Source organism: Mesoplodon bidens (assembly GCF_964165515.1).
Source record: "Mesoplodon bidens genome assembly, chromosome: 14".
Taxonomy (NCBI): domain Eukaryota; kingdom Metazoa; phylum Chordata; class Mammalia; order Artiodactyla; family Ziphiidae; genus Mesoplodon; species Mesoplodon bidens.
Window position 1 is genome coordinate 15654046 of NC_138170.1, and position 25833 is coordinate 15679878.

At 43.8% G+C, this 25833-nt stretch overlaps 1 protein-coding gene and 1 pseudogene across 2 annotated transcripts in view; one reads left to right on the top strand and one right to left on the bottom strand.

The window, feature by feature from the left end:
• VWA3B (von Willebrand factor A domain containing 3B) overlaps positions 1-25833 on the top strand; it is a 217297-nt gene that overhangs the window by 41241 nt on the left and 150223 nt on the right. Inside the window, 2 exon segments of the mRNA XM_081254147.1 lie at positions 5325-5358; positions 5362-5440. Coding sequence (XP_081110273.1) covers positions 5325-5358; positions 5362-5440 — 113 coding nt within the window.
• On the bottom strand, positions 14969-15651 carry LOC308627773 (protein mago nashi homolog 2-like; annotated as a pseudogene). The gene has a single exon. The product of its transcript is annotated as a protein mago nashi homolog 2-like (transcript).

The following is a 25833-nucleotide window of genomic DNA, read 5'->3' on the forward strand; positions in this document are numbered from 1 at the left end:
TGATAACAGGTGCTAAAAACTATACTAAAAAAAAAGGACAGACAAAGCCCTAGGGCAAATCGTAAAAGCAAAGCTATACAGACAAAATCACACAAAGAAGCATACACATACAGACTCACAAAAAGAGAAAAAGGAAAAAAATACATATATATATATATTTTTTTTTTTAAAAAAGGGGGAAGAGAGCAACCAAATTAATAAACAAATCTACCAGTGATAATAAACTCTAAATACTAAACTAAGATAAACATAAAACCAGGAACAAATTAAATGCAGAAAGCAAACCCCAAGTCTACAGTTGCTCCCAAAGTCCACCGCCTCAATTTTGGGATGATTTGCTGTCTATTCAGATATTCCACAGATACGGCGTACATCAAGTTGATTGTGGAGATTTAATCTGCTGCTCCTGAGGCTTCTGGGAGAGATTTGCCTTTCTCTTCTTTGTTCGCACAGCTCCTGGGGTTCAGCTTTGGATTTGGCCCCGCCTCTGCGTGTAGGTCGCCTGAGGGCGTCTGTTCTTCGCTCAGAGAGGACGGGGTTAAAGGAGCCGCTGATCTGGGGGCTCTGGCTCACTCAGGCTGGGGGGAGAGAGGGTTATGGAGCGCGGGGCGAGCCTGGTGACGTTGCACCAGCCTGAGGCGTGCCGTGCGCTCTCCCGGGGAAGTTGTCCCTGGATCACAGGACCCTAGCAGTGGCAGGCTGCACAGGCTCCCCGGAAGGGAGGTGTGGATAGTGACCTGTGCTCGCACACAGGCTTCTTAGTGGCGGCAGCAGCAGCAGCCTTAGCACCTCATGCCCGTCTCTGGGGTCCACGCTGTTAGCCGCGGCTCACGCCCGTCTCTGGAGCTCATTTAGGCGGTGCTCTGAATCCCCTCTCCTCGCGCACCCTGTAACAATGGTCTCTTGCCTCTTAGGCAGATCCAGACTTTTCCTCGGACTCCCTCCTGTCTAGCTGTGGTGCACTAACCCCTTCAGGCTGTGTTCACGCCGCCCACCTCAGTCCTCTCCCTGTGCTCCGACCGAAGCCTGAGCCTCAGCTCCCAGCCCCCACCCGCCCCGGCGGGTGAACAGACAAGCCTCTCCGAGGGGCTGGTGAGTGCTGGTTGGCACTGATCCTCTTTGCGGGAATCTCTCTGCTTTGCCCTCTGCACCCCAGTTGCTGCGCTCTCCTCTGTGGCTCAGAAGCTTCCGCCCTGCGACCCCCTGTCTCTGCCAGTGAAGGGCCTTCCTAGTGTGTGGAAACCTTTCCTCCTTCACAGCTCCCTCCCACTGGTGCAGGTCCCGTCCCCATTCTTTTGTCTCTGTTTTTCCTCTTTTCTTTTGCTCTACCCAGGTACGTGGGGAGTTTCTTGCCTTTTGGGAGGTCTGAGGTCTTCTGCCAGTGTTCAGTAGGTGTTCTGTAGGTGTTGTTCCATGTGTAGATGTATTTCTGTTGTATCTGTGGGGAGGAAGGTGATCTCCGCGTCTTACTCCTCCGCCATCTTGAAGGTCTCCTTGTAAACTCTCTTTTCAGTGGTAGCCGTCTCCTGATCTGTTGGCCTCACTATACCTGAATAATGATAATAATATCTACATTTCAAAACAACCCCGTCTGTGCATGTGAGAGAGTTTGTGTCTCTTGTAGAGAGAAACCAGCTACTTATGTGGTTACAAGGAGAATGACTGAGTTCTTTCCTAAGTCAGCCTGTCTAAAATGGGTAAAATGCCCACTCTTGAGCATTTGTTCTCAAATTTAGTTGCTCATCATATTGGCCTGGGAGACGTGGGCTCCACCTTGCAGGCTGATTTTGCACAGTAGAGGGGAGTCTGGGAATATGCAGTTAGGCTTTCATTTTGCAAAGCCTTTCACTACCTAGGAATCTTGATTAAAATGCAGATATCTTGACCACAGTCTCAGAGATTCTGATTTTTAGGGTCTAGGGAGGAACAGGGATATGCATTTTTTTTTTTTTTTTTTTTTTTTTCAGTACGCGGGCCTCTCACTGCTGTGGCTTCTCCCATTGCGGAGCACAGGCTCCGGACGCTTAGGCTCAGCGGCCATGGCTCATGGGCCCAGCCGCTCCGCGGCATGTGGGATCCTCCCGGACCAGGGCACGAACCCGCATCCCCTGCATCGGCAGGCGGACTCTCAACCACTGCGCCACCAGGGAAGCCCGGATATGCATTTTTAACAGGATCCCTGGTGATTCTGAAGACCAGTGCTCTGGCTTCTCATAAGCTCTTTGAAATCTTTTAACAGCAGGTGCTTGGTTTCAATTCTGGGCTCTTGAAACCCCCAAATACAGAAGGGGCTCACTGCCCCCACTTTCGCTAGTGGAGAGAGAAAAACCCAGCTGGCAGGGCCACATTTCTTGCTGGTCCTCTGCTCAGCTCACGTGGGACACTCTCTGGGAAGGTGAGAGGCCAGGGAGTAATTTAACACAGGAGAAGCTGCATTTCGGCCCCTGACTTTCAGGCCATGCTCCGTGGAGTGCGGGTTCTGCAGAAGAGGACGGGGTACACCCGGGCCCTTCTGTCCCTCCTCTAGTCCTGGAAAGTGAGGCCAACCCACGACCAGCAGTGCCCCTGCCTGCTCTGCTACCTGCCAGCCCACCTCCTCCCGGGGGTCCTGGATGGTCTCAGTGCATCTTTTGCTGTTGAGCCCCAGCTGAAGAGCAGTTATTATCAAACTGTAAAGGGCGTGTCCTGAGCATTTCAGCTTGCAGGGAGGCTGGACTCTGTGTCCCCCAGTGCCTGAGGCTGTGTCTGGACAGAGCCACCAGCTCTCAGGCACAGCGCTACACTCCTCAGACTCTCCAAAGAGCCTGTCTTAATGGTGATTTGCTTTCTGCACAAGCGAGGCTGTATTAGCCAGAGGAAATGTCTGCCCTGTTCTCTTTCCTAATCTGGAGAACAGATCAGAGTAGAAAATTCTGGGCAAAGGCTTTGGCACTCAGAGTGTGAGGGCTGTCAGGACAAACCTCGATCATCCCCGCATCTGTCCTGCAAGGAGGTCGTGGTGAGACAGGTGGGGACCTGGGACCCTTTACTGCAGTGCCTGCAGCTGGACAAACGTCTCCTCCAGCAACAGAATGCAAAAGAACTATAAGGGACTAAAAATAACCGCATGCATGGGTAGTCGGAGCAAGTTATGAACAACAAAATACAAAAAGGCCAAAACCCAGCTGCCATTTCTGAGGGCCTGGGAGCAAAAGCAGGGTCCTGAGCATGATCCCTGTGCACAGCACCACCAAGGGGGTGGGCAGACCACCTAAGCCCCCCCTCCAGCCCCACCCACTGATCCGCCTCCACCCTCACTGCTTAGCAAGGGAACCTGCTACTTGTTTTCATGCCCTTGTGCTGCAGCAAGAGTCCCAATAAAGCCTTGCCTGAATTTCTCTGGCCTCTTTTATCAATTTCTATTGATTAAAGAGTCTGAGAACCTAGGTTGGTAACAGTGGGACGAAGGAAACTGGGTATTTCTGTTTTGGAGGAAGCCCCTGCTGTCATTGTCCCAGTGTCACCTGAAACCCTTTAGAAATAGACAAGACTGAGGCCTTCTATGGCCGAGGCAAGGCCCACAGACCTCTCCCGCCATCTGCCCATCCTTCTGTCCATCCCAGCTCACGTTTCAGGATTCTTTTTGTGTCATGAGTGGTGATAGGCAGGGATGGTACTCTTGAGAGGCTGGAGGAGCATTACTCAGAGATCTCCTCTGCCATGTGAAAGAAATTTCCTGCTATTACTGATTTTTTGGATTCCGGACAACTGGCTTTGAGGGTGCGATTTGGCTGATCATCACCTGGAACACTACACCAGTGTTTAAAAAAAATTTTTTAATTGAAATACGGTTGATTTCCAATGGTGTATTAGTTTCAGGTATACGGCAAAGTGATTCAGTTTTATACACATATATGTGTATATATGTATACATGTGTGTATATATATATATATATATATATATATATATTCTTTTTTAGATTCTTTTCCATTATAGGTTATTACAAGATATTGAGTATAGTTCCCTGTGCTATACAGTAGGTCCTTGTTGGTTATCTATTTTATACACAGTAGTGTACATATTTTAATCCCAAACTCCTAATTTATGCCTGCCCCCCTTCCCCCTTTGGTCACTATAAGTTTGTCTTCTATGCCATGAGTCTATTTCTGTTTTGTAAATAAGTTCATTTGTATCTTTTTTTTTTTAGATTCCACGTATAAGTGATATCGTATGATATTTGTCTTTGTCTGGCTTACTTCACTTAGTATGATAATCTCTAGATCCATCCATGTTGCTGCAAATGGCATTATTTCATTCTTTTCAAGGCTGAGTAATATTCCATTGTATATATGTGCCACATCTTCTTTATCCATTCATCTGTCAGTGGACATTTATATTGCTTCCATGTCTTGACTGTTGTGAATAGTGCTGCTATGAACATTGGTACGTGAGCACTTTTTTAGCTTCAAGTTGCTCATGAATGCCCTGGGGATCTTGTTAAAGTGCACATTCTGACTCGGCATATCCAGGTGGGGCCCAGGGAACTTGCATCCCTAGCCAGCTCCCAGGTCCTGCTGCTGCTCCTAGGACCACACTTTGAGAGGTTGCCTTAAAAACGTGCCCACACTGAGTTCTTTTCATTATTGCCGATGCTCAGGTCCTGGGGAAGTGTGTATTTGCCAGGTGAAAGTTGACTGAAGCCCATCAGCAGTGGGCAGGTGAGCCAGCGCTGTCTCTTATCACCAGCTTTCAACAGTGAACCCGCAGGGCTCTGGGCACTGTTGGGCCTCTCATTAGCCTCTGGGCTTGTCAAAACTGTGTTTATATGATTGAGCCCTGGGAACAAAAGAATAAGTCTAAGCACAGGGTATCATTTTTCCACGGTCGATAAATACCATTTGGTTGAGCTAAGTATCCTCTAATGAACAGAAGAGTCATCAGTTAAAATCCCAATGGCTGGGCTTCCCTGGTGGCGCAGTGGTTGAGAGTCCGCCTGCCAATGCAGGGAACACGGGTTCGTGCCCCGGTCCAGGAAGATCCCACATGTCGTGGAGCGGCTGGGCCGTGAGACATGGCCACTGAGCCTGCGCGTCTGGAGCCTGTGCTCTGCAACGGGAGAGGCCACAACAGTGAGAGGCCTGCGTACCGCAAAAAAAAAAAAAAAAAAAAAATTCCACCTTCCTGTCTTTTATTTGTGGGAATTGACAAGGCATAGGGAAAAGCAGTGAACACCTGGAAGACACTTAGCACCACAGAAGAGCAAGTTCACAGTCTTGGGAGAATGAATAGTTAATGCGCAGATACCACTTACTAGCCTGATGCGGCATATCTCTTCCTGTTTCAGATTCCATGCATTTGCAGAGAGAACAGAGAGCCTGTAACTTCCTGCCTTCGCCATTCAGGATGGCGACAGTGTAATTACTTGGAATTCAAGGAAACTGAAAGGAAAACTCCCTCCAGGTACCTGGGATGGAAAAGAAACGGTGTACTTTATGTCTTAATAACTTCAGGTGATCCCTAGCCTTAGCACTAGGGCAGGACTCACCGTATCTTTTGTATTATTCCTGTGGTGCAAGGGCAGAGTTCATCGATGTTAGTGGGAAACTTGGCAGCCTGGCAACCAGGCATAAGTGTATTACCTAGGGAAGTGGCCTCAGTGAGATGTGTTTCCTAACTTGGGAAACTTCTGGAGACACGGCCCCAGGCGTGTCAGCGCACTTAGTTCTTGGCAAGGCAGAGCTGCTCTGTTGCCCAGGTTGGCTGGAAGCTGTAGCGAGGATGCCCTCACTTCTTGTGGGTTTTCTGTTGCTTCCCCATCAGTGATGGCGGTGTTTCTAGATGCACATGAGGGATGGACCTGCCTCTTGTGAGGGCCAAGGCCACACAGGAACCTCTATGGAGGCTGAATGAACTTCCCCTTTCATTCAAAGGATGTGATCAGAGAGTTTAACAGGCGTAGAGAACGAGGTCAGGAAATAAGTGAGAAATAGTACTGTGATTCGGGAAACCAGGACTACAAGGTTCCTCAGAAAGAAGGAGATGGGAGCTTCTCTGGGGAGCTGATGAAATTGCCAAGTGCCAAATACACTGAGTAAACGCCGCCGAGAAGAGCAGGGAAGGCAGCTCCTGTGGGACTGTGACATGATGCAGCGCAGGGGTAGTTAGAAGTCTGAGAAAGCCCATCCCCACCTCCACCTTCCTGCTCATTTTTACTTATCAACAGAAGGATTTCTAGCTTCAAACAAGGCAGGAATTACTCTTTGGGGGTTGTTTGGGGCTGGGGGAGAAGCTGCCATGCCTTTGAAAGTACACGTGCTTGCAAGTTTCCTCTGTTTACATAACTGTTGCAAAGGCTCCTGGGAGAAGGGCCCTGGGACTGGGTAGGAGGCGTTTGCAATCCCGGGCTAGGGGGTCAGGTGGAGACCCAGGCAGGGGGTTGAATCACAGAGTGTGTCCTAGACACACACTTTGTGGATTCAGATTCTTAGTGCCTCAAAGCAGAGCTGGGGAGAGGTCCCGTCGGGCTCGTCAGGGCCGCTGCCTTAGGTAACTTACAGCTTTGCTCTGATGGTGAGGTGGACATCTCCAGGGAATTTGAGAAAATGTCAATTGATAAGCAAGATTGATGCTAATCTAAGAAAAAAAATAATTTAGGATGTATGCCATGCCTTTGAAAGTAATTTACAAGATTAAGCCTAGTGGGCAATGAATCAATGAAGGTAAAGAATGTGAGATGTCACCAGCTCACCAAGGTGTGCCAATGACCATAAATGGGGTTTAATTTGGGCCTATGTGTTCCTTGGCAACTTAGTTATAGAGGGAAGCATGTCTGGCTGCATAGCTTACACTTTCAACAACTACCATCTTTCCAACCCCTGTGAAGCATACAAATCAAATTACAGATAAAAACATTTTTCTTAGAATGAAATGCTCAGAGCGTGGCCTGCCATTCTAATGCCATTTCAGTGATCACATGTTCTGAATTTGGGAAGAGTGTCCCCGATCCTAAATATGTGATCTTGTCTCCTCAATCCCTCAGAATGTCCCAGAAATGCCAACATTTCAGAGCCTACCTCTCCCACTCAAAAACTGGCCAGAAATCCTTGAGACGATTTTTGTGTGGAAAATGTGTGGTTTTCAACCTCACTTGGACTCAGAGGCAGTTCTCCAATCTTTCCCTGATCAGTTTCCCCTCCCTGCTTCTCCATCATTTGTCTCAAGCATTTATCAGTATGAGTTTCCTCAGGCCCTCTCTAGTTTGGCAAGGGAGGGTGTCTCCTCGGGAGATAATTTTGCCTTCTGTTGTGTAGAAAAGCCAGACTATCAAGTGAGGGGCTAGAGAAGCATTGCTCAGAGACGTGAACTGGCAACTGAAAGAAATGTCCTGCTGTTTCTGACTTTGAGGTTTCTAGATAATTGGCTTTTTAGCCTGTGAGTTACCATCACCCCATGTACCAGATCAATGCGAAAAACCTCTGTAGTCAAAATAATAGTTTTAAAAATTGTTGTGAAATATACATAACAGAAAATTTGCCATTGTAACCATTTCTAAGTGTTAAGTATATTCCCTAAATTCAGTAGTGAGGTGTCAAGTACATTCACCTTGTTGTGCAACCCAGTCTCCAGAACTGTCTTCATTTCGGAAAATTGAAACTCTGTACCCATTAAACAACTTCCCATTTGTCCCTCCCCACAGCCCTCAGCACTTAACATTCTACTTTCTGTCTCTGAATCTGACTGCACTAGATACCCGATATAAGTGGAGTCATACAATATTTGTCATTTTGTAACTGCCTTATTTTATTTAGCATAGTGTTCTCAAGGTTCATTCATGTCATAGCATGAGTCAGAATTTCCTTCCTTTTAAGGGCTGAATAATATTCTGGGGTGTGTGTGTGTGTATAGGGTGCAATATCTCATACTATCTCATGACATGATCCCAGCCATCCACACCTCCTGAAGCAAATCTCTCTGTTTCTAGAAAGGAATGGCTTCTCACCTTCACGAGGGTGGGGCTGGAGCCCTGGCTTGCACCGGGATCCCAGGACGTTGGCAGCACTTGGCTGGGTGGGTCATAATCTCAGGCTCCCAGGAGTTGAGTTCATGAACCTGGGCACTGAGTAGACTTCTCCCCTTTCCCTTCCAGGGATGACTTTCTGCCTTAGAAATTCTGCTTTCTTCCGGCACAGGCTCCATCCCATGTAGGAATGCTCCATCAGCCTCTGATGGATTCCCCTTACTGGGGTGAGCAGGATCTGTGATTTAGATGTAAGAAGCATGGGGGATCTAATATGGCAGGTGACGCTGACCTGAAGCTGTAGCTCTACACTTCTCCTCCTCATAGCCATCCTTCCCCTTGGCTTTCTGCCCAGAGTTGGGTGGGTCCCTGCTCATGTTTATATTCACAGGGCATACAGCAGGGGGGTGGCTGCTCTGTTGTGTAGCCAGCACCTTCCATGTAGGTGTCCTTGCCTCTTTCTCTGTTTAACTACTCTCTTTGACTATTTACTGGGGAGGGGATAGGGTGCCAACAGAGCCTAGATTGCTATGGGACCAGAGTGATGATGCCACCTTCTGGAGCTCCTCTGAGCCACCCAGTCTCCTGAAGTTTGGGTTTCCTTCCCTGTTAATGAGTGTGGGTTCTCTTCACAGTCTCTGTGTACTGTGAAATATTCATCTCACTTATAAGCAAAATAAAACAGAGGCATGTTGACTTTCCCCAAACTCCAGGCATTTTTCCTTGGAAAAGATTTCTCTCCAGGACTGAGCAACACTTTCCCCATTCTTGCCCTGGGTCTGGGCTCTCCCTCCCCCACAGTCTCCTAGCAGTCACTGACCGCAGGTTAAGGAGAAGGCCTGATAGGCAGGTAGCGGGGGTCTCCTTGTCTTGACACCTGGCTTGTAGAGATCTGTGGACAGTGCTCCTGCCTATCTTCCTAAAGTCTTTAAACATGGTGTTACTGAATGCAAGTTCATGTGCCTGATCCATAGTGAGGCCAAACAGTACTGAAATGTCAGAGTTTGGAGCAGAGAAAGGTTTACTGCAGGGACCCACAAGGAGATGGGTGGCTTGTGCCCCCAAAACCCCAAACTCCTTGAAGGGTTTCAGCAAAGCACTTTTAAAGGCCAGGTGAGGGAGGGGTGTGGTTAGTTGTTGCAGACTTCTTGGTGTTGGATTCCTTTGCTCTTGCAGCTGTCCACATAGGTCAGGTCACGATGTTCCTGTAAACCTCCAACAAGACAAATGTTATTCTCTGTTCTGCAACTTTCTATCTCTGTATGAATGGGCTCTTAAAGGTCAGAGCCCTGAGAGTAGGCTATCCTGTATATTTCAGGCTCTAGGCAACATTCTTTTACAAAAGGTGCAGAGCCAGCATGACTAAGCACAAGCAACAAAGCACAAAGGGTTAAAGTAAAAGGAACAGATCTAACATGGAGTCAGATTTGTTCTTCCCTGTTACAGTGTCAGCCAGGGCTTGGCTGCAGTGATGGTCTTCATCTGTCCTGTCTAGTAGAGCTTTGGCTGCTGCTGCTGCTGAAATAGTCCTTCTTTCCTCAGAGTCTGAAATAGTGGCCTGAAAATCATCTTCTACACCCCTCTATTTCTGGGTCTTCTCAGGGAGTCAGGGAAACTAATCATTAAAGCAAACTCCAACAAGTGACCTTTTTGCTGATTGCTTTGTGTCTGATCAGGACTTAAAAGTATTCTGTGATATTCTTTGAAACTCGTTTTCATCCCAGGCCACCGGTGTTCCCCAAGTCAGCAGTGACTTCTGAGAGGCCACACCCCTCAGCACTCCAGTTCCTCCTGGGTTACAGCCATCCACTGGAGATGAACTGGCTCCGGTGTAATGGTTTGTGGGGGGACACTGCCCACTGCCCCTGGCAGGCTCAAGTGAGGCCCCCTAAGTGGCAGATATGAATGTCTGGTCACAAAAACAAGTCCAGCCAGACACTTTCTTTGATTTCTAGAATTCAGTTTAATTTTTGATTCCAGTACCCTTCTATCCCAGTGGATTGGGGGGAAATTAACCCCAGTCATTACCAGGGACTCCTCCTGAGCTTTTCCCACAGCTTGGAGATCCTAGGCAGTGCTAAGGCATTGGGAGGGGTGTCTAGTAATTAGACATCTCTTCCTGCAAACCGCCCTATAAATACCCATTGTCCCCTGTCTCATGGCCACTCCAGGTAGAGCAGTTCTCTGCTGCTCCCATGCTGGCTTTGGATGTGGGAGTCGTTTGCAGACTCTGCCCCCACCCCCGTTCACCCTGCGCCTTCCTCCCAAGGTGCTGCAAAGACACGGAGCCAGTTCCCACCCTCTCCTGGGATGCTCTCCTCCTCTCCCCCAAGCCAAGGGGAACCTCCTTCTAATCTGGGATGACTCCTCTCTACCTCCTGCTTCTTAAAGCTGCCTGCTCGGTAAACCCCAGTGCCTCTCCTCAGGGGTTAGGCTTAAAAAGAAAAAGCCAGAATGTCTCGCAGCCTATTTCATCTTTCTGCTCTGCCTTCTTTAGGGCAAGGAGAATGGCTGCTTGAATGTGGAGGGAGTGGGTAGGGAGGAGGAAGTATAGGGATAACAGATTACCATCAAAAATATGATCCAACGACACGCATAAGTACGACCTTTTTATGAGAGTGAAACCCTAACCCCAGGATGGGTTTTCTGTGGAGGTAGATAATATAACTAGTTACTTTGTTTTTTGATTTTATAAAATAACACTTCAGGAATCAATGCTGGAGAATGGAAAATGGAGAGTTCGTGTGCTATTAAGTTGGTGCCACATGTAGCTTTGGAGCTGTTTTGTTAAATATGGGAGCCACTGACCACATGTGGCTACTGAGCACTGAAATGTGAGTCCAATTTGAGATGTGCTGTAAGTATAAAATACACCCTGGATTTCAAAGACTGAGTGAGGAAAAAAATGTAAATTATGACATGAATAGTTTTTAATATAGATTATATGTCAAAATGATAATATGAACATATGGGTTGTATCAAATATATTAATAAAATTAAGTTTTTCCTAAGATTTGGCTACTAGAAAATTGGAAATTATACATGTGGTTTACCTACTATTGAATTAGTATTGGATAGCGCTGCTCTAGAGCCATGCTAGCTGCCCCGTCGATTAAGTAGCTGTGTAACTTTGGGAAAGTCATTTAACCTTTCTGCTTCCTTTCCTCATCTATAAAATGGGAATAATAGATTGTTATTACTATATTATATTATGCTATATTATATTAGTTGTGTTAAATGATGAGGAGACAGAGAGGAATAAGGCACTGTCCTATGTTCAATGAACGCAAATACAGTAAAATCAAGAGCCTGGGCTTTGGAGTCAGGCCTGGGTTTGGATTTGTCACTTAGCTGTGTGATCGTGGTTGAGGTACTTAACTAATCTGAGCTTTAGCTTTCTTATTTATGAATGGGGATGATGATGTTTACCTTATGGGTTGTTAGGAATATATATATATATGCGTGTGTGTATATATGTGTATATGTGTGTATACACTGTATGAAACACTGTGTGTATACACACACACGTACACACACACACGCACAGTGTTTTATGTAGTACCTGGCACATAGTTAGCCAGTCAATAATTATAACTGCTGTTATGGCCATGACCATCATCATCCTGTGGGTTACCCTACTGTTATTACCACTAGGTAAGCAACTTAAAGGCTAAGTTTTTTTTATCACCTTTACTTTTCTTCTGTCATCCCAATTCTCATGTTTGTTTTAGTTTTAATAGTTTTTTAATAGTTCTGCTATTAAGTACATTCTGTTCTCACTTATAGTCCATCTCCTTTGGTTTCCCCAGCCACCTCTTGGTTGGCTAAAATTTATCTTCTAATAGTTTCCTCAAGGAGGGGATCAGAGGAACAATATTCCCAGGGTTTCCAAATATTCTTTTCTACGTCTTTATACTTAAGGGACAGCTTGGCTGGATAGAACGCCCTTGGCTCACTTTTTGTTTGTCTTGTGTGTGTTATGGGTGGTGCTCCAGTGTCTTCTCATAGTGTGTGCTGCTGAGAAGAAATCCAAGGCCAACTTGATTTTTTTCTTTTGTAAGTGACTTTATCTTTTTGCCTAGTTGCTCAGAGGTTTCTTTTATTCCACCAGCTTTATTGAGATAAAATTGACATATAGTATTGTGAAAATTTAAGGTGTACAATGTAATACACATATATATTGTGAAATGATTATCACACTAAGCTTAGTTAATGCATCCTTCACCTCACATAATTACATTTTTGTGTGTGTGGTGAAAACATTCAATTAGCAACCTTCAAGTGTATAATACTGTATTGTTAAATATAGTCACCACACTGTACATTAGATCCCCAGGACTTATTCATCTAATAACTGAAAGTTTGCACCCTTTGACCAATTTCTCCCCATTTCTCTCAGCCCCAGCCCGTGGCAACCACCATTCTACTCTCTCTTTCTATGAGTTTGGCTTTTTTTGTTTCCACATATAAGTGAGATCATACAGTATTTGTCTTTCTCTATCTGACTTATTTCACTTAGCATAATGCCCTCAAGGTCCATCCATGTTGTTGCAAATGACAGGATTTCCTTCTTTCTCATGGATGAGTAATATTGCATTGATACACTTCAAATTTTTATACCCATAAAAAATATATAAAATCACATTTTCTTTATCCATTTATCTGTCATTGGATGCTTCGGTTACTTCCATGTCTTGAATATTGTAAGTAATGCTGGAATGAACATGGGAGTGTAGATATCTCTTCAAAATAGTAATTTCATTTCCTTTGGGTATATACCCAGAAGTGGGATTGCTGGATCATATGGTACTTCTGTTTTCAATTTTTTTGAGGAACCTCCATCCTGTTTTCCATAGTGGCTTCACCAATTTACATTTCGCACCAACAGGGCACAAAAGTTCCCTTTTCACTACCTCCACACCAACACTGTTGTCTTTTTGATAATAGCCATTCTAACAGGTGTGCAGGGATATCTTTTGCATTTCCCTGGTAATTAGTGATGTTGAGTACCTTCCCATGTATCTGTTGGCCATTTGTATGTCTTTTCTGGAAAAATATCTATTCAAATCCTTTGTCCATTTTAACTGGATTGTTTGTATTTTGCTATTAAGTTGTATGAGTTCCTTATATATTTTGCATATTAACTTCCTCTAAGATAGATGGTTTGTAAATATTTACTTCCATTCTGTAAGTTGCCTTTTGTTTTGCTGATTGTTTCTTTTGCTGTGCAGAAGATTTTTAGTTTGATGTAGCCCCACTTGTTTATTTTTGCTTTTGTTGCTTGCTCTATTGGTGTCATATCCAAAAAAATTGTTGCCAAAACCAGTATCAAGGAGCTTTCCCCCTATGTTTTCTTCTAGTATTTTACAGTTTCAGGTCTTATGTTTAAGTCTTTAATCTGTTGCAAGTTAATTTGGTGAGTGGTATAATATAGGGGTCCAGTTTCATTCTTCCGCATGTGCATATTCAGTTTTTCCAACACCATTTATTGAAGAGACTATAATTTTTCTATTGAGGATTCTTGGCTCCCTTGTCAGGTATTAGTTGACTGTATATGCATGGGTTTATTTCTGGGTTCTTTATTCAGTTCCATTGGTCTGTGTGTCACTTTTATGCCAGTACCATATTGTTTTGATTACTATTGTGTTGCAATAGAGCTTGAAATCAGGAATCATGATGCCTCCAGCTTTGTTCTTATTTCCCAGGATTGCTTTGGATATTCAGGGTCTTATTTGGTTCCATATGAATTTTAGGATTGTTTTTTCTATTTCTGTGAAAAATGCCTTTGGAATTAAAAAAAATTATTAATTAGTTAATTTATTTAATTTTTGGCTGCATTGGGTCTTCATTGCTACTCACGGGCCTTCTCTAGTTGCAGCGAGCGGGGGCTACTCTTCATTGCAGTGCATGGGCTTCTCATTGTGGTGGCTTCTCTTGTTGGGAGCACAGGCTCTAGGCACGCGGGCTTCAGTAGCTGTGGCACGTGGGCTCAGTAGTTGTGGCTCACGGGCTCTAGAGCGCAGGCTCAGTAGTTGTGGCACACAGGCTTAGTTGCTCCACGGCATGTGGGATCTTCCCGGACCAGGGCTCGAACCCCTGTCCCCTGCATTGGCAAGCAGATTCTTAACCACTGTGCCACCAGGGAAGCCCCCTTTGGGATTTTAGTAGGAATTGCCTTGAATCTATAGATGGCTTTGGGTAATATAGACACTTTAACAGTATTAATTATTCTAATTCACAAATGAGATATTTTTCCATTTATTTGTGTCTTCATCAATTTATTTTATCAATGTCTTATAATTTGTCAGTGTACAGATCTTTCAACATTTTGGTTAAATTTATTTCTAAGTATTTTATTATTTTTGATGCTATTATAAGTGGGATTGTTTTCTTTATATCTTTTTCAGATAATTTGTTGTTAGTATATAGAAACACAACTGATTTTTGCCTGTTGATTTTGTATCCTGCAACTTTACTGAATTTGTTTATTAGTTCTAATAGGTTTTTTGGTGGAGTTTTTAAGATCATATCATCTGCAAACAGAGACTATTTTACTTCTGCCTGTCTGATTTGGATGTATTTATTTATTTTTCTTGCCTGATTGCTCTTGCTAGGACTTCCAGTGCTATGCTGAATGGGAGTAGTGAGAGTGGAAACTCTTTTCTTGTTCCTGATCTTAGTGGGAAATCTTTCAGCCTTTCACCACTGAGTATGTTAGCTGTGAGTTTGTCATATATGGTTTTTATTATGTTGAGGTATATTCCTTCTGTACCCAATTTCTTGAGAGTTCACTTTGTGTTCATTTATCATGAAAGCATGTTGAATTTTGTGAAATGCTTTTTCTACATCTATTGAGAGAATCATAATTTGGTGTATCACATTTATTAATTTGTGTATGTTGAACAATCTTTGCATCCCAGGGATAAATCCTACTTGATCATGGTGTATGAACCTTTTAATGTGATGTTGAATTTGGTCTGCTAGTATTTTGTTGAGAATTTTTGCATACATACTCATTAGTGATATTAGTCTATAGTAAACTTTTCTTGTAGTGTCATTATTTGGCTTTGGTATAAGGGTAGTGCTGGCCTCATAAAATGAGCTTGGAAGTGCTCCCTCTTTTCCAGTTTTTTGGAAGAGCTTGAGGAGGATTGGTATTAATTCTTAATCTGTTCAGATTTTCCTTTTTTTTTTTTTTTTTTTACAATTTAGATTGGTTTAATCTTGAAATGTAATCCAATAAGACTAAAAACTAAACATTTCACGTCCTGTACCAAATAGTAAAATACTTGAAGGCCTTCAGGATCCTTTGACTGATTAACATCAATAAGAGAAACTATTTTTGATGTGGTAAAAGAAATGTGTTCATCTCCAATTACAATTTCAAGCTCCTGCCAGCCAACCCTGTCAGAGGGCGGCCACAAAGCATCATCTTCTTTTGTAATTTACTGTCATCAATAATTCTCTTCAGTTCTTCCATTACACTCTTGTGTACCTAAGCCTCCCTTCTGATCATGACATCATTTTTATAATTGCTGTTGTTGGCATATCTAAGTTTTCTGTCCGGCCAAAACTCAAACTCCAGAAACTCGTGTCTAAACTTGCCCTTGTGCCTTACATAGTAGCGTAGGTAAAAACCACTGGCCATAGCCATCCTTGTCCCCGAAAAGCCCGCCGAAGGCCCAAACGACATGCCTCCAGGCACCTGGCCCAGATTTTCTTTTTCTTCATGATTCAGTGTTGGTAGTTTCTGTATTTCTAGGAATTTATCCATTCTTTTAGGTTATCCAATTTGTTGGCATGTGATTATTTATAATAGTCTCTTATGATCCTTTGTATTTCTATTGTGTCATATTTAGATTTCATTTCTAATTTTATTTGAGTCTTTGCTCTTTTTTTGGGGGGTCCATATGGTTTATTGAATGGATGGATGGAGAGAAAATGATGATGATGAGCAGCTGCCAACTCAAGAAAAAAACTCTTGGTTATTGAAGTCATCCAGGCACAGCAGAGGGACCAGGGCCAGCCTTCCCTGGCCCTCCAAGGGCACTGCTGTCAGGACTCAGAGCCAGCTAAAGGGGACGCCAAGCCCCCAGTCCCAGCGCTTTGCCCCTGATCTCTCATGCTGAGTGAACAGTTCTCCTTTGATGCTCTGAGCAGGCAGCAGGGAGCTCTTCACGTGGAGACCTCACTGTCCATTCTCTGCCCCACTGGTGTCCACGAACAATAGGAATCTTGGGGAGAAATACCAGCAATCCCAGATCCCAAGTCACCCCAAGGTCACTGACTCATGGGACTTCCTCAACAGTCTCCAGATCTGAGGCTGACCTGTTATCTGTGAGCCAGACATGCCTCTTGGGGGCACCATGTTGCATCTGTGGAGTCCACTAAGCAAAGGCACTGTCTCAGGGTTTCTACCTCCCACCGAACCGATCTGAACTCGTTCCAGTGTGAGATCCAAATATAGATGTATTGACTGGTTTCTGCCAGGAGACTCCTTAACTTCAAAGACAAAGTGAATCCCTGCAGTCGGGGCGCTAGCCTGGTCACCATATCACAGGGGTGGGGTGGGGAGCAAAGGCCTGAGCTCTGAAGGGAATGGCAGGAGAAAAAAGATAGTGTGTGAAAGATCCAGGGTTTGGAAGGGACAACTGGGCCCTTCAAACATGGAAAAATGTCTTTCAGTGACTCCTCTCCCAGTACTATCGATGACCAGGGCACAGGCAACCCATGATCACTGAGTCTTTGCTCTTTTTTCTTAGTCTAGCTAAAGGTTTGTCAATTTTATCTTTCCAAAATACTGTCTTAGTTTTGTTATACATATTGTAGCTTATTTATTATTGTAGCTTATTATAGTTGTTTTTAATATTATTGTTTAACTTCTGTGCTAGAGATAAAAGTGATATACACACCACGATTACAACATTTGGGTGTTCTGAATTGAACTATATAATTACCTTTACCAGTGAGTTTTATACTTTTATGTATTTTTAAGTTGTTACTTAGCATCCTTTCATTTCAACTCCCTTTAGGATTTCTGTAAGGTAGATGTAGTGATGATGAACTTCCTTTGCTTTTGTTTGTCTGTGAAATTCTTTATCTCGCCTTCATTTCTGAAGGACAGTTTTGCTGGGTATAGTTTTCTTGGTTGGCAGTTTTTTGCTTTTAGCACTTTGAATATTTCATATCATCTCATTCCCTCATGGCCTGAAGACTTTCTGCAGAGAAATCTGCTGATAGCCTTATGGGGTTCCCTTGTTCATGATAAGTCATTTTTCTCTTGCTGCTTTCAAAATTTTCTCTTTGTCTTTGATTTTTTTTTTTTTTTTTTTTTTGCGGTAGGCGGGCCTCTCACTGTTGTGGCCTCTCCCCTTGCAGAGCACAGGCTCCGGATGCGCAGGCTCAGCAGCCATGGCTCACGGGCCTAGCCGCTCTGCGGCATGTGGGATCTTCCCAGACCGGGGCACGAACCCGTGTCCCCTGCATCGGCAGGCGGACTCTCAACCACTGCGCCACCAGGGAAGCCCTGTCTTTGATTTTTTACATTTTGATGATAGTGTGTCTCAGAGTGATCTCCTTTGGGTTGGTCTTGCTTGGGGTCCTTGGGGTCCTTTGAGATTCTTCTACTTAGATGTCCATATCTCTTTCTAGATTTGGGAAGTTTTCAGCTATTATTTCTTTAAATAATCTTTCTGCCCCTTTCTGTCTTTTCCTTCTGGGACTCCTATGTTGTGAATATTCATTTGCTTGAAGGTGTCCCATAATTCATATAGGTTTTCTTCACTCTTTTTCATTCTTTTTCCTTTTTGTTCTTCTAATCGGCTAATTTCAAGTGTTCTGTCTTCAAGTTTTCTGATTCTGCTTCATGATCAAGTATGTTGTTGAGGCTCTCTATAGAATTTTTCAGTTCTGACATTGTATTCTTCAGGTTCAGGATTTCTGTTTTGGTTCTTTTTTATGGTTTCTGTTTCTTTATTAAACTCATTTTGTTCATGCATTGTTTTCCTGATTTTGTTCAGTTATCTGTGTTCTTGCATTTTACTGAGCTTCTTTAAGATGATTATTTTGAATTCTTTTTCAAGTAATCTGTAGGTCTCCATTTCTTTGGGGTCAGTTACTGGAGCTTTATTAATTCCTTTGATGGTGTCATCTTTGCCTGATTCTTAATGATTCATGTAGCCTTGCATTGGTATCTGTACATTTGAAGAAGCATACACTTCTTCCAGTCTTTACAGATTGATTTCCATAGGTAAAAACCTTCTCCTGTCTGTTCCCTGGGCTGATGGACTACCTCTGAAATCTCAGTTGTGCTGGGTTAGACCCAGTTATGTGGCTGTTGCTGGGTCTGTAGTGGGATCTTCAGTTGGCAGGCTTGTTATCAGGGGCTGGGACAGGTGTGGATCCTGTCTGGTCTCTGGGTGAATGGGACTACCTCCAGTACCTTGTTCAGTAGAATGTTGTGGGATAAGGATCCTCTTCAGGTTGGATCCTCTTCAGGTTCCACAGTTGGGTCCTTAGACAGCAGGTCTATTACTAGGTGTGCAGGGGGCATGGCTCCCACTAGATCCCTGGGAGGACTGATGCCTGGTCACTGGATGGGCCCCTAGGTGGGCAGGACTGGCCCTGGACCATGGCTGAGAGGGGCTGGAATGGGGCCCCAGGGTTGTTTGAGATTCTATAGCGATGTTTGAGGTCTACAGTCCTGGCCCTGGAGGCACAGATGTGTATGTCTCCCACCAGGTCCCGGGGCAGGTTGGGCTCAGTGGTGTGGACTGAGGCTGGGAGGGCCTGGAACTGAGTATATGTCCTTTTCAGAGTCTCTTGGAGCACAGACAGTAGTGTGTACTACTGGGTCCCTTGCTGGCAGGTCTGCTGGTGGACTGAAGCTGTGTTGAGGTTGGAGCCCAGTACAGGGCCCTTCTGGGAGTTCAGACTGGAGAGTGTCCCACTGGGGCCCTGGACCCTAAGGACTGCTGGCAGACAGAGGCTGTGAGGGGGTTAGAGGAAAGTATGGGGCCCTTTCTGGATCTCTGGGGATATAGACAGATATTTCTCCTGTAGGATCCCTGTGCCAGCAAGACTGTGGACAATGGCTGGGATGGGCTGGAGCCCAATTACAGGGCCTATTCAGAATCTACAGTCTGACTGAGTTTGGGGGCTTACCTCCAGGGACTCCCAGACTGTGGCCAAGAGGGGCTGGAACTGGTTCACGGGCCAATTCAGGGTCCACAGCTGGGACTGAGGGCTACATGTCTATTACCTGATACTCGGGTGAGCATGGCTCCTCCTGGGTCCTTTGGCATATAGTGCTGGGGACAGGACCAAGCCAAACAGGGCTGTAGTCAAGTCCTCAGGGGCACAAAGCTGTTTCTGTTTCTGTAGTGGGGATCATGGTTGGTAAGTCAGCAGCATGGGGCAGACCTGCCTTCTCAAAACACCTCTTCTTGGTCTTGGACTTCACAATCTCCTACCTGGATCCCAAAGCTCCTATGAAGGCACTTTCAAAGCTCCTATGAAGGCACTTTTGTCCGTGGGTGGATGCCAAATTATTGTTGTTGAGGCAGGGATATGATCAAGGAATATCTTATTCAGCCATTTTGCTCCAAAGGATTCTTTTTTTTATCTTTAAATCCATTAAGTCCTAGGATATGTCTCAACCTTGACTGCTGTGTTTGATATTCCCTGGTATGTAGTGTACCCTTTAATATGAACATCTAAGACTTCTATTTCAGGCAAGTTTCCTTGAACTATACCTTAAAATACTTCTCTGCTCTGTTGTTTTATTTATTACTATTTTTAAATTTAACAAACACTTGGACATTGCATGGAATATGCCAGGCACTGTTCCAGCCTCTTATCAAATTTTAACCCACTTAAACTTCCTAACAGCCCTATGGAGTTGGTACTAATATTATCCTCAATTTAGTGATGGGGAAACCAAGAAAGAAAGTGGTTAAGAAACTTGTCCAAATTCACATTCACTTCATTGACATGAAGTCAAACACTTCATTTTCTTAACCGTTGTGCCAGGCTGGTTTTCTTCTTTGGTGACTCTCTTTATGTATAAAGTATGATAGCTCTCCTTTGACTGTCTCCTATTATTTTCTCTCTAATGTTTTAGAATACTTTATTTCTGCTTGTGTTCACCTTGTCTGGTTTCTTATAGTGAGTTCCAGCATATATTTTCTTTGTTGATTTCCCACCATTTTCATCTTAATTTCTGTGATTTTTTTCTTCTTTCCTGACTTTTTCATATTTCATCTCTTCCTGTTATCTTGCCATCACATTCTTGAGTTTTTGCATGTCTGCTTTGTTTTCTTCCTTCAAGGAGATGATGGCTTCATATATATTTTTAAATTCATGGTGAAATATTGGATCATAATTTTCATGTATTCCCTGGTAACATTTTTAGTGAGTGTTATTCATCTCTTGGTAATTTTGCTGCTCTTTCCCTCATTTTTTTCTTATGTTCTTCTTTGGATGCTGTGTGCTGGCTTCCTCTTTATTATTCACCACTGAAAGGACACAAGATAGGTATCTGCTGGTGGTTCATATGGCAGATGGTGTGGGGAAGGGGCTATGCTTCATGGCTAAAGGCACTCTTCTTTGCTGTTACTGAGAGTGGTTCCTGCAAATAAGTTTTCTCTGGGTGATAGTTTGTGATGCTCTCCCTCTTGCCTTTCTGAACCAAGTCGGCAGACCCCAACAGATAAATGGGCAAAAGAAGTTAAATACAAAAATGTTCAATTTCACTACTGTTCACTACTAATTGACATTAATTTCTTTATCAAAGCAAATTCAGCTGGAAACAGTGAGATATTATTTTTATGCTAATTCAGGTTCAGTGAAATGGGTATTCCATATACACTGCTGATGTGACTTAGATTGTCTTAAAACTTTTTTTTGGAAAGCAATTCAGTGTGAGAGATTACCCCAAAATGTTTAATCATGTTGATCCGGTATTTTCACTACTAGAAATCTATCTCCCCCAGAAGTCTAAAGTACAGAAAGAAATACACCACCAAAAAGATATTCACACCATTCACTGATTAACCTTTCTTTCTCCACTGATGTATGTGGATTCCTTTGCAATATATCAATATTACATTCCTGTATGTGATAGGCTTGCCCTGGGCCATCTACTCTGCTTCATTGCCCTGTCGCACTCTACTCTTGATTGGTAATGACCTTTTGACATCCAATTTGTTTTTCTATCTGCCCTGTATATTTACTGTAGATGTGAAAAATGGGTTTGATGTTATCCGAATAAACGTTCATTTTGTGTATTGCTGGACTGAATATTCTAAGTGGTGAGCACATATATTCTCGGTTTCTGTGCTGTCTTATTCAACACACACTTTTTCAACACACACACATGTGAGCACATGTATTCTTGGTTTCTGTGCTGTCTTATTCAACACATGCTTTTTCTCATAATATACACTGGCTTTTAAAGCTTTTCATTTTTTGCCCCCAATACATTTTCCTTTCTTCCTTTCTTTTTCTTTTCTCCACTCCTCCCCTACCCTGTTTATTAGTATAGATTTGGGTAGGTCCAGTGATATAATTTGAAAGCAAATAAAAGATTGAGTTGTGAGGAGACGTTCAAGATGGCGGAGGAGTGAGACCTGGAGATCGCCTTCTTCCCCACAAATACACCAGAAATTCATCTACAAATGGAACAACTCCTACAGAACACCTACTGAACGCTGGCAGAAGACCTCAGACCTCCCAAAAGGCAAGAAACTCCCCCACGTACCTGGGTAGGGCAAAAGAAAAAAGGAAAAACAGAGATGAAAGAATAGGGACGGGACCTGCTCCAGTGGGAGGGAGCCGTGAAGGAGGAAAGGTTTCCACACACTAGAAGCCCCTTCGCGGGTGGAGACTGCGGGTGGCGGGAGAGAATAAGCTTCGGAGCCGCGGAGGAGAGCGCAGCAACAGAGGTGCAGAGGGCAAAGCGGAGAGATTCCCGCACAGAGGGTCAGTGCTGACCGGCACTCACCAGCCCGAGAGGCTTGTCTGCTCACCCGCCGGGGCGGGCGGGGCTGGGAGCTGAGGCTCGGGCTTCGGTCGGAGCGCAGGGAGAGGACTGGGGTTGGCTGCGTGAAAACAGCCTGAAGGGGACTAGTGCGCCACGGCTAGCCGGGAGGGAGTCCGGGGAAAAGTCTGGAGCTGCCGAAGAGGCAAGAGACCGTTTCGGGGTGCACGAGGAGAGGGGATTCAGAGCACCGCCTAAATGAGGTCTAGAGACGGGTGCGCGCCGCGGCTATCAGCGCGGACACCAGAGACGGGCATGAGACGCTAAGACTGCTGCTGCAGCCACCAAGAAGCCTGTGTGTGAGCACAGGTCACTGTCCACACCTCCCCCCCCTCCCCGGGAGCCTGTGCAGCCCGCCACTGCCAGGGTCCCGTGATCCAGGGACAACTTCCCCAGGAGAACGCACGGCGTGCCTCAGGCTGGTGCAACGTCATGCTAGCCTCTGCTGCCGCAGGCTCGCCCCGCACTCCATACCACTCCCTCCCCCAGGCCTGAGTGAGCCAGAGCCCCCGAATCAGCTGCTCCTTTAACCCCGTCCTGTCTGAGCAGAGAACAGACGCCCTCAGGTGACCTACACGCAGAGGCGGCGCCAAATCCAAAGGTGAAACCCAGGAGCTGTGCGAACAGAGAAGAGAAAGGGAAATCTCTCCCAGCAGCCTCAGGAGCAGCGGATTAAATCTCCACAATCAACCTGATGTACGCTGTATCTGTGGAATACCTGAATAGACAATGAATCATCCCAAATTGAGGCAGTGGACTTTGGGAGCAAGATATCACAAAGAAAGAAAACTACAGGCCTGTATCACTGATGAACATAGACATAAAAATCCTCAACAAAATACTAGCAAACAGAATCCAACAGCACATTAAAAGGATCATACACCATGATCAAGTGGGGTTTATCCCAGGAATGCAAGGATTCTTCAATATACGCAAATCAATGAGATACACCATGTTAACAAATTGAAAGAGAAAAACCGTATGATAATCTCAATAGATGCAGAAAAAGCTTTTGACAAAATTCAACGCCCATTTATGATAAAAGCCCTCCATAAAGTAGGCATAGAGGGAACTTACCTCAACATAATAAGGCCATATATGACAGACCCACAGCCAATATCGTTCTCATGGTGAAAAACTGAAACCATTTCCCCTAAGATCAGGAACAAGACAAGGTTGCCCACTCTCACCACTATTATTCAACATAGTTTTGGAAGTTTTAGCCACAGCAGTCAGACAAGAAAAAGAAATAAAAGGAATCCAAATCGGAAAAGAAGTAAAGCTGTCATTGTTTGCAGATGACGTGATACTATACATAGAGAATCCTAAAGATGCTACCAGAAAACTCCTAGAGCTAATCAATGAATTTGGTAAAGTAGCAGGATACAAAATTGATGCACAGAAATCTCTTGCATTCCTGTACACCAATGATGAAAAATCTGAAAGAAAAATTAAGGAAACCCTCCCATTTAACATTGCAACAAAAAGAATAAAACACCTAGGAATAAACCTACCTCTGGAGACAAAAGACCTGTATACAGAAAACTATAAGACACTGATGAAAGAAATTAAAGATGATACAAACAGATGGAGAGATATACCATGTTCTTGGATTGGAGGATTCAATATTGTGAAAATGACTATACTACCCAAAGCAATGTACAGATTCAGTGCAATCCCTATCAAACTACCAATGGCATTTTTCACAGAACTAGAACAAAAAATTTCACAATTTGTATGGAAACACAAAAGACCCCGAGTAGCCAAAGCAATCTTGAGAAAGAAAAACAGAGCTGGAGGAATCAGGCTCTCTGACTTCAGACTATACTACAAAGCTACAGTAATCAAGACAGAATGGTACTGGCACAAAAACAGAAATATAGATCAATGGAACAGGTTAGAAAGCCCAGAAATAAGCCCACACACCTATGGTCACCTTATCTTTGATAAAGGAGGCAAGACTATACAATGGAGAAAAGACAGCCTCTTCAATAAGTGGTGCTGGGAAAACAGGACAGCTACATGTAAAAGAATGAAATCAGAACCCTCCCTAACAGCATACACAAAAATAAACTCAAAATGGATTAAAGACCTAAATGTAAGGCCAGACACCATAAAACTCTTAGAGGAAAACCTAGTCAGAACACTTTAGGACATAAATCACAGGAAGATCCTTTTGACCCACCTCCTAGAGAAATGGAAATAAAAACAAAAATAAACAAATGGGACCTAATGAAACAAAGGCTTTTGCACAGCAAAGGAGACCATAAACAAGATGAAAAGACAACCCTCAGAATGGGAGAAAATATTTGCAAATGAAGCAACTGACAAAGGACTAATCTCCAAAATTTACAAGCAGCTCATGCAGCTCAATAACAAAAAAACAAACAAGCCAATCCAAAAATTGACAGAAGACCTAAATAGACATTTCTCCAAAGAAGATATACAGACAGCCAACAAACACATGAAAGAATGTTCAGCATCACTAATCATTAGAGAAATGCAAATCAAAACTACAGTGAGGTATCAACTCACAGCAGTCAGAATGGCCATCATCAAAAAATGTACGAACAGTAAATGCTGGAGAGGGTGTGGAGAAAAGGGAACCCTCTTGCACTGTTGGTGGGAATGTAAATTGATACAGCCACTATGGAGAACAGTATGGAGCTTCCTTAAACTAAAAATAGAACTACCTTACGGACCCAGCAATCCCACTCCTGGGCATATACCCTGAGAAAACCATAATTCAAATAGAGTCATGTACCACAGTCTTCACTGTAGCTCTGTATACAATATTCAGGACATGGAAGCAACCTAAGTGTCCATCAACAAATGAATGGATAAAGAAGATGTGGCACATATATACAATGGAATATTACTCAGCCTTAAAAAGAAACAAAATTGAGTTATCTGTAGTGAGGTGGATGGACCTAGAGTCTGTCATACAGAGTGAAGTAAGTCAGAAAGAGAAAAACAAATACCGTATGCTAACACATATATATGGAATCTAAAAAAGAAAAAAATGGTTATGAAGTACCTAGGGGTAGGATAGGAATAATGATGCAGATGTAGAGAATGGAGAATGGACTTGTGGACACGGGGAATGGGAAGGGTAAGATGGGACAAAGTGAGAGAGTGGCATGGACATATGTACACTACCAAATGTAAAATAGATAGCTAGTGGGAAGCAGCCGCATAGCACAGGGAGATCAGCTCGGTGTTTTGTGACCACCTAGAGGGGTGGGATAGGGAGGGTGGGAGGGAGATGCAAGAGGGAGGAGATATGGGGATATATGTGTATGTATAGCTGATTCGCTTTGTTATAAAGCAGAAACTAACACACCATTGTAAAGCACTTATACTCCAATAAAGATGTTTAAATAAAAAAAGATTGAGTTGTATCAGCAGTTTGCTTACTGCAGCTTTCCTTGCCAATGTATTAAAAAGCCTTTAAAAATTTGGACCAATTATATTGCATTTGTGCCCATTACGGATTCAAGATTTAAAAGGCTATAATTATTCTCTAAAGTTTCCGAAGTCCTTTGGGCTACTCCAACTCAGATTAGGGGTGACTGGATAAATTAGATAAATGCATAGCTACAGGTTCTTATTTCATATAATTTTGATGAGTGATACTTGTACATAAATAGATATTTGTAGGAATCTGCATTTCTTGTAATGGGTTTGATAAATGAATCGTAATAGTATCTACAAATAAGTTAACTATGTGTGAATTTTAACGAACTTTTAGGCCTCATATTTTGGGGCAAATCCTTACATCATCCTCTTACCCTCAGA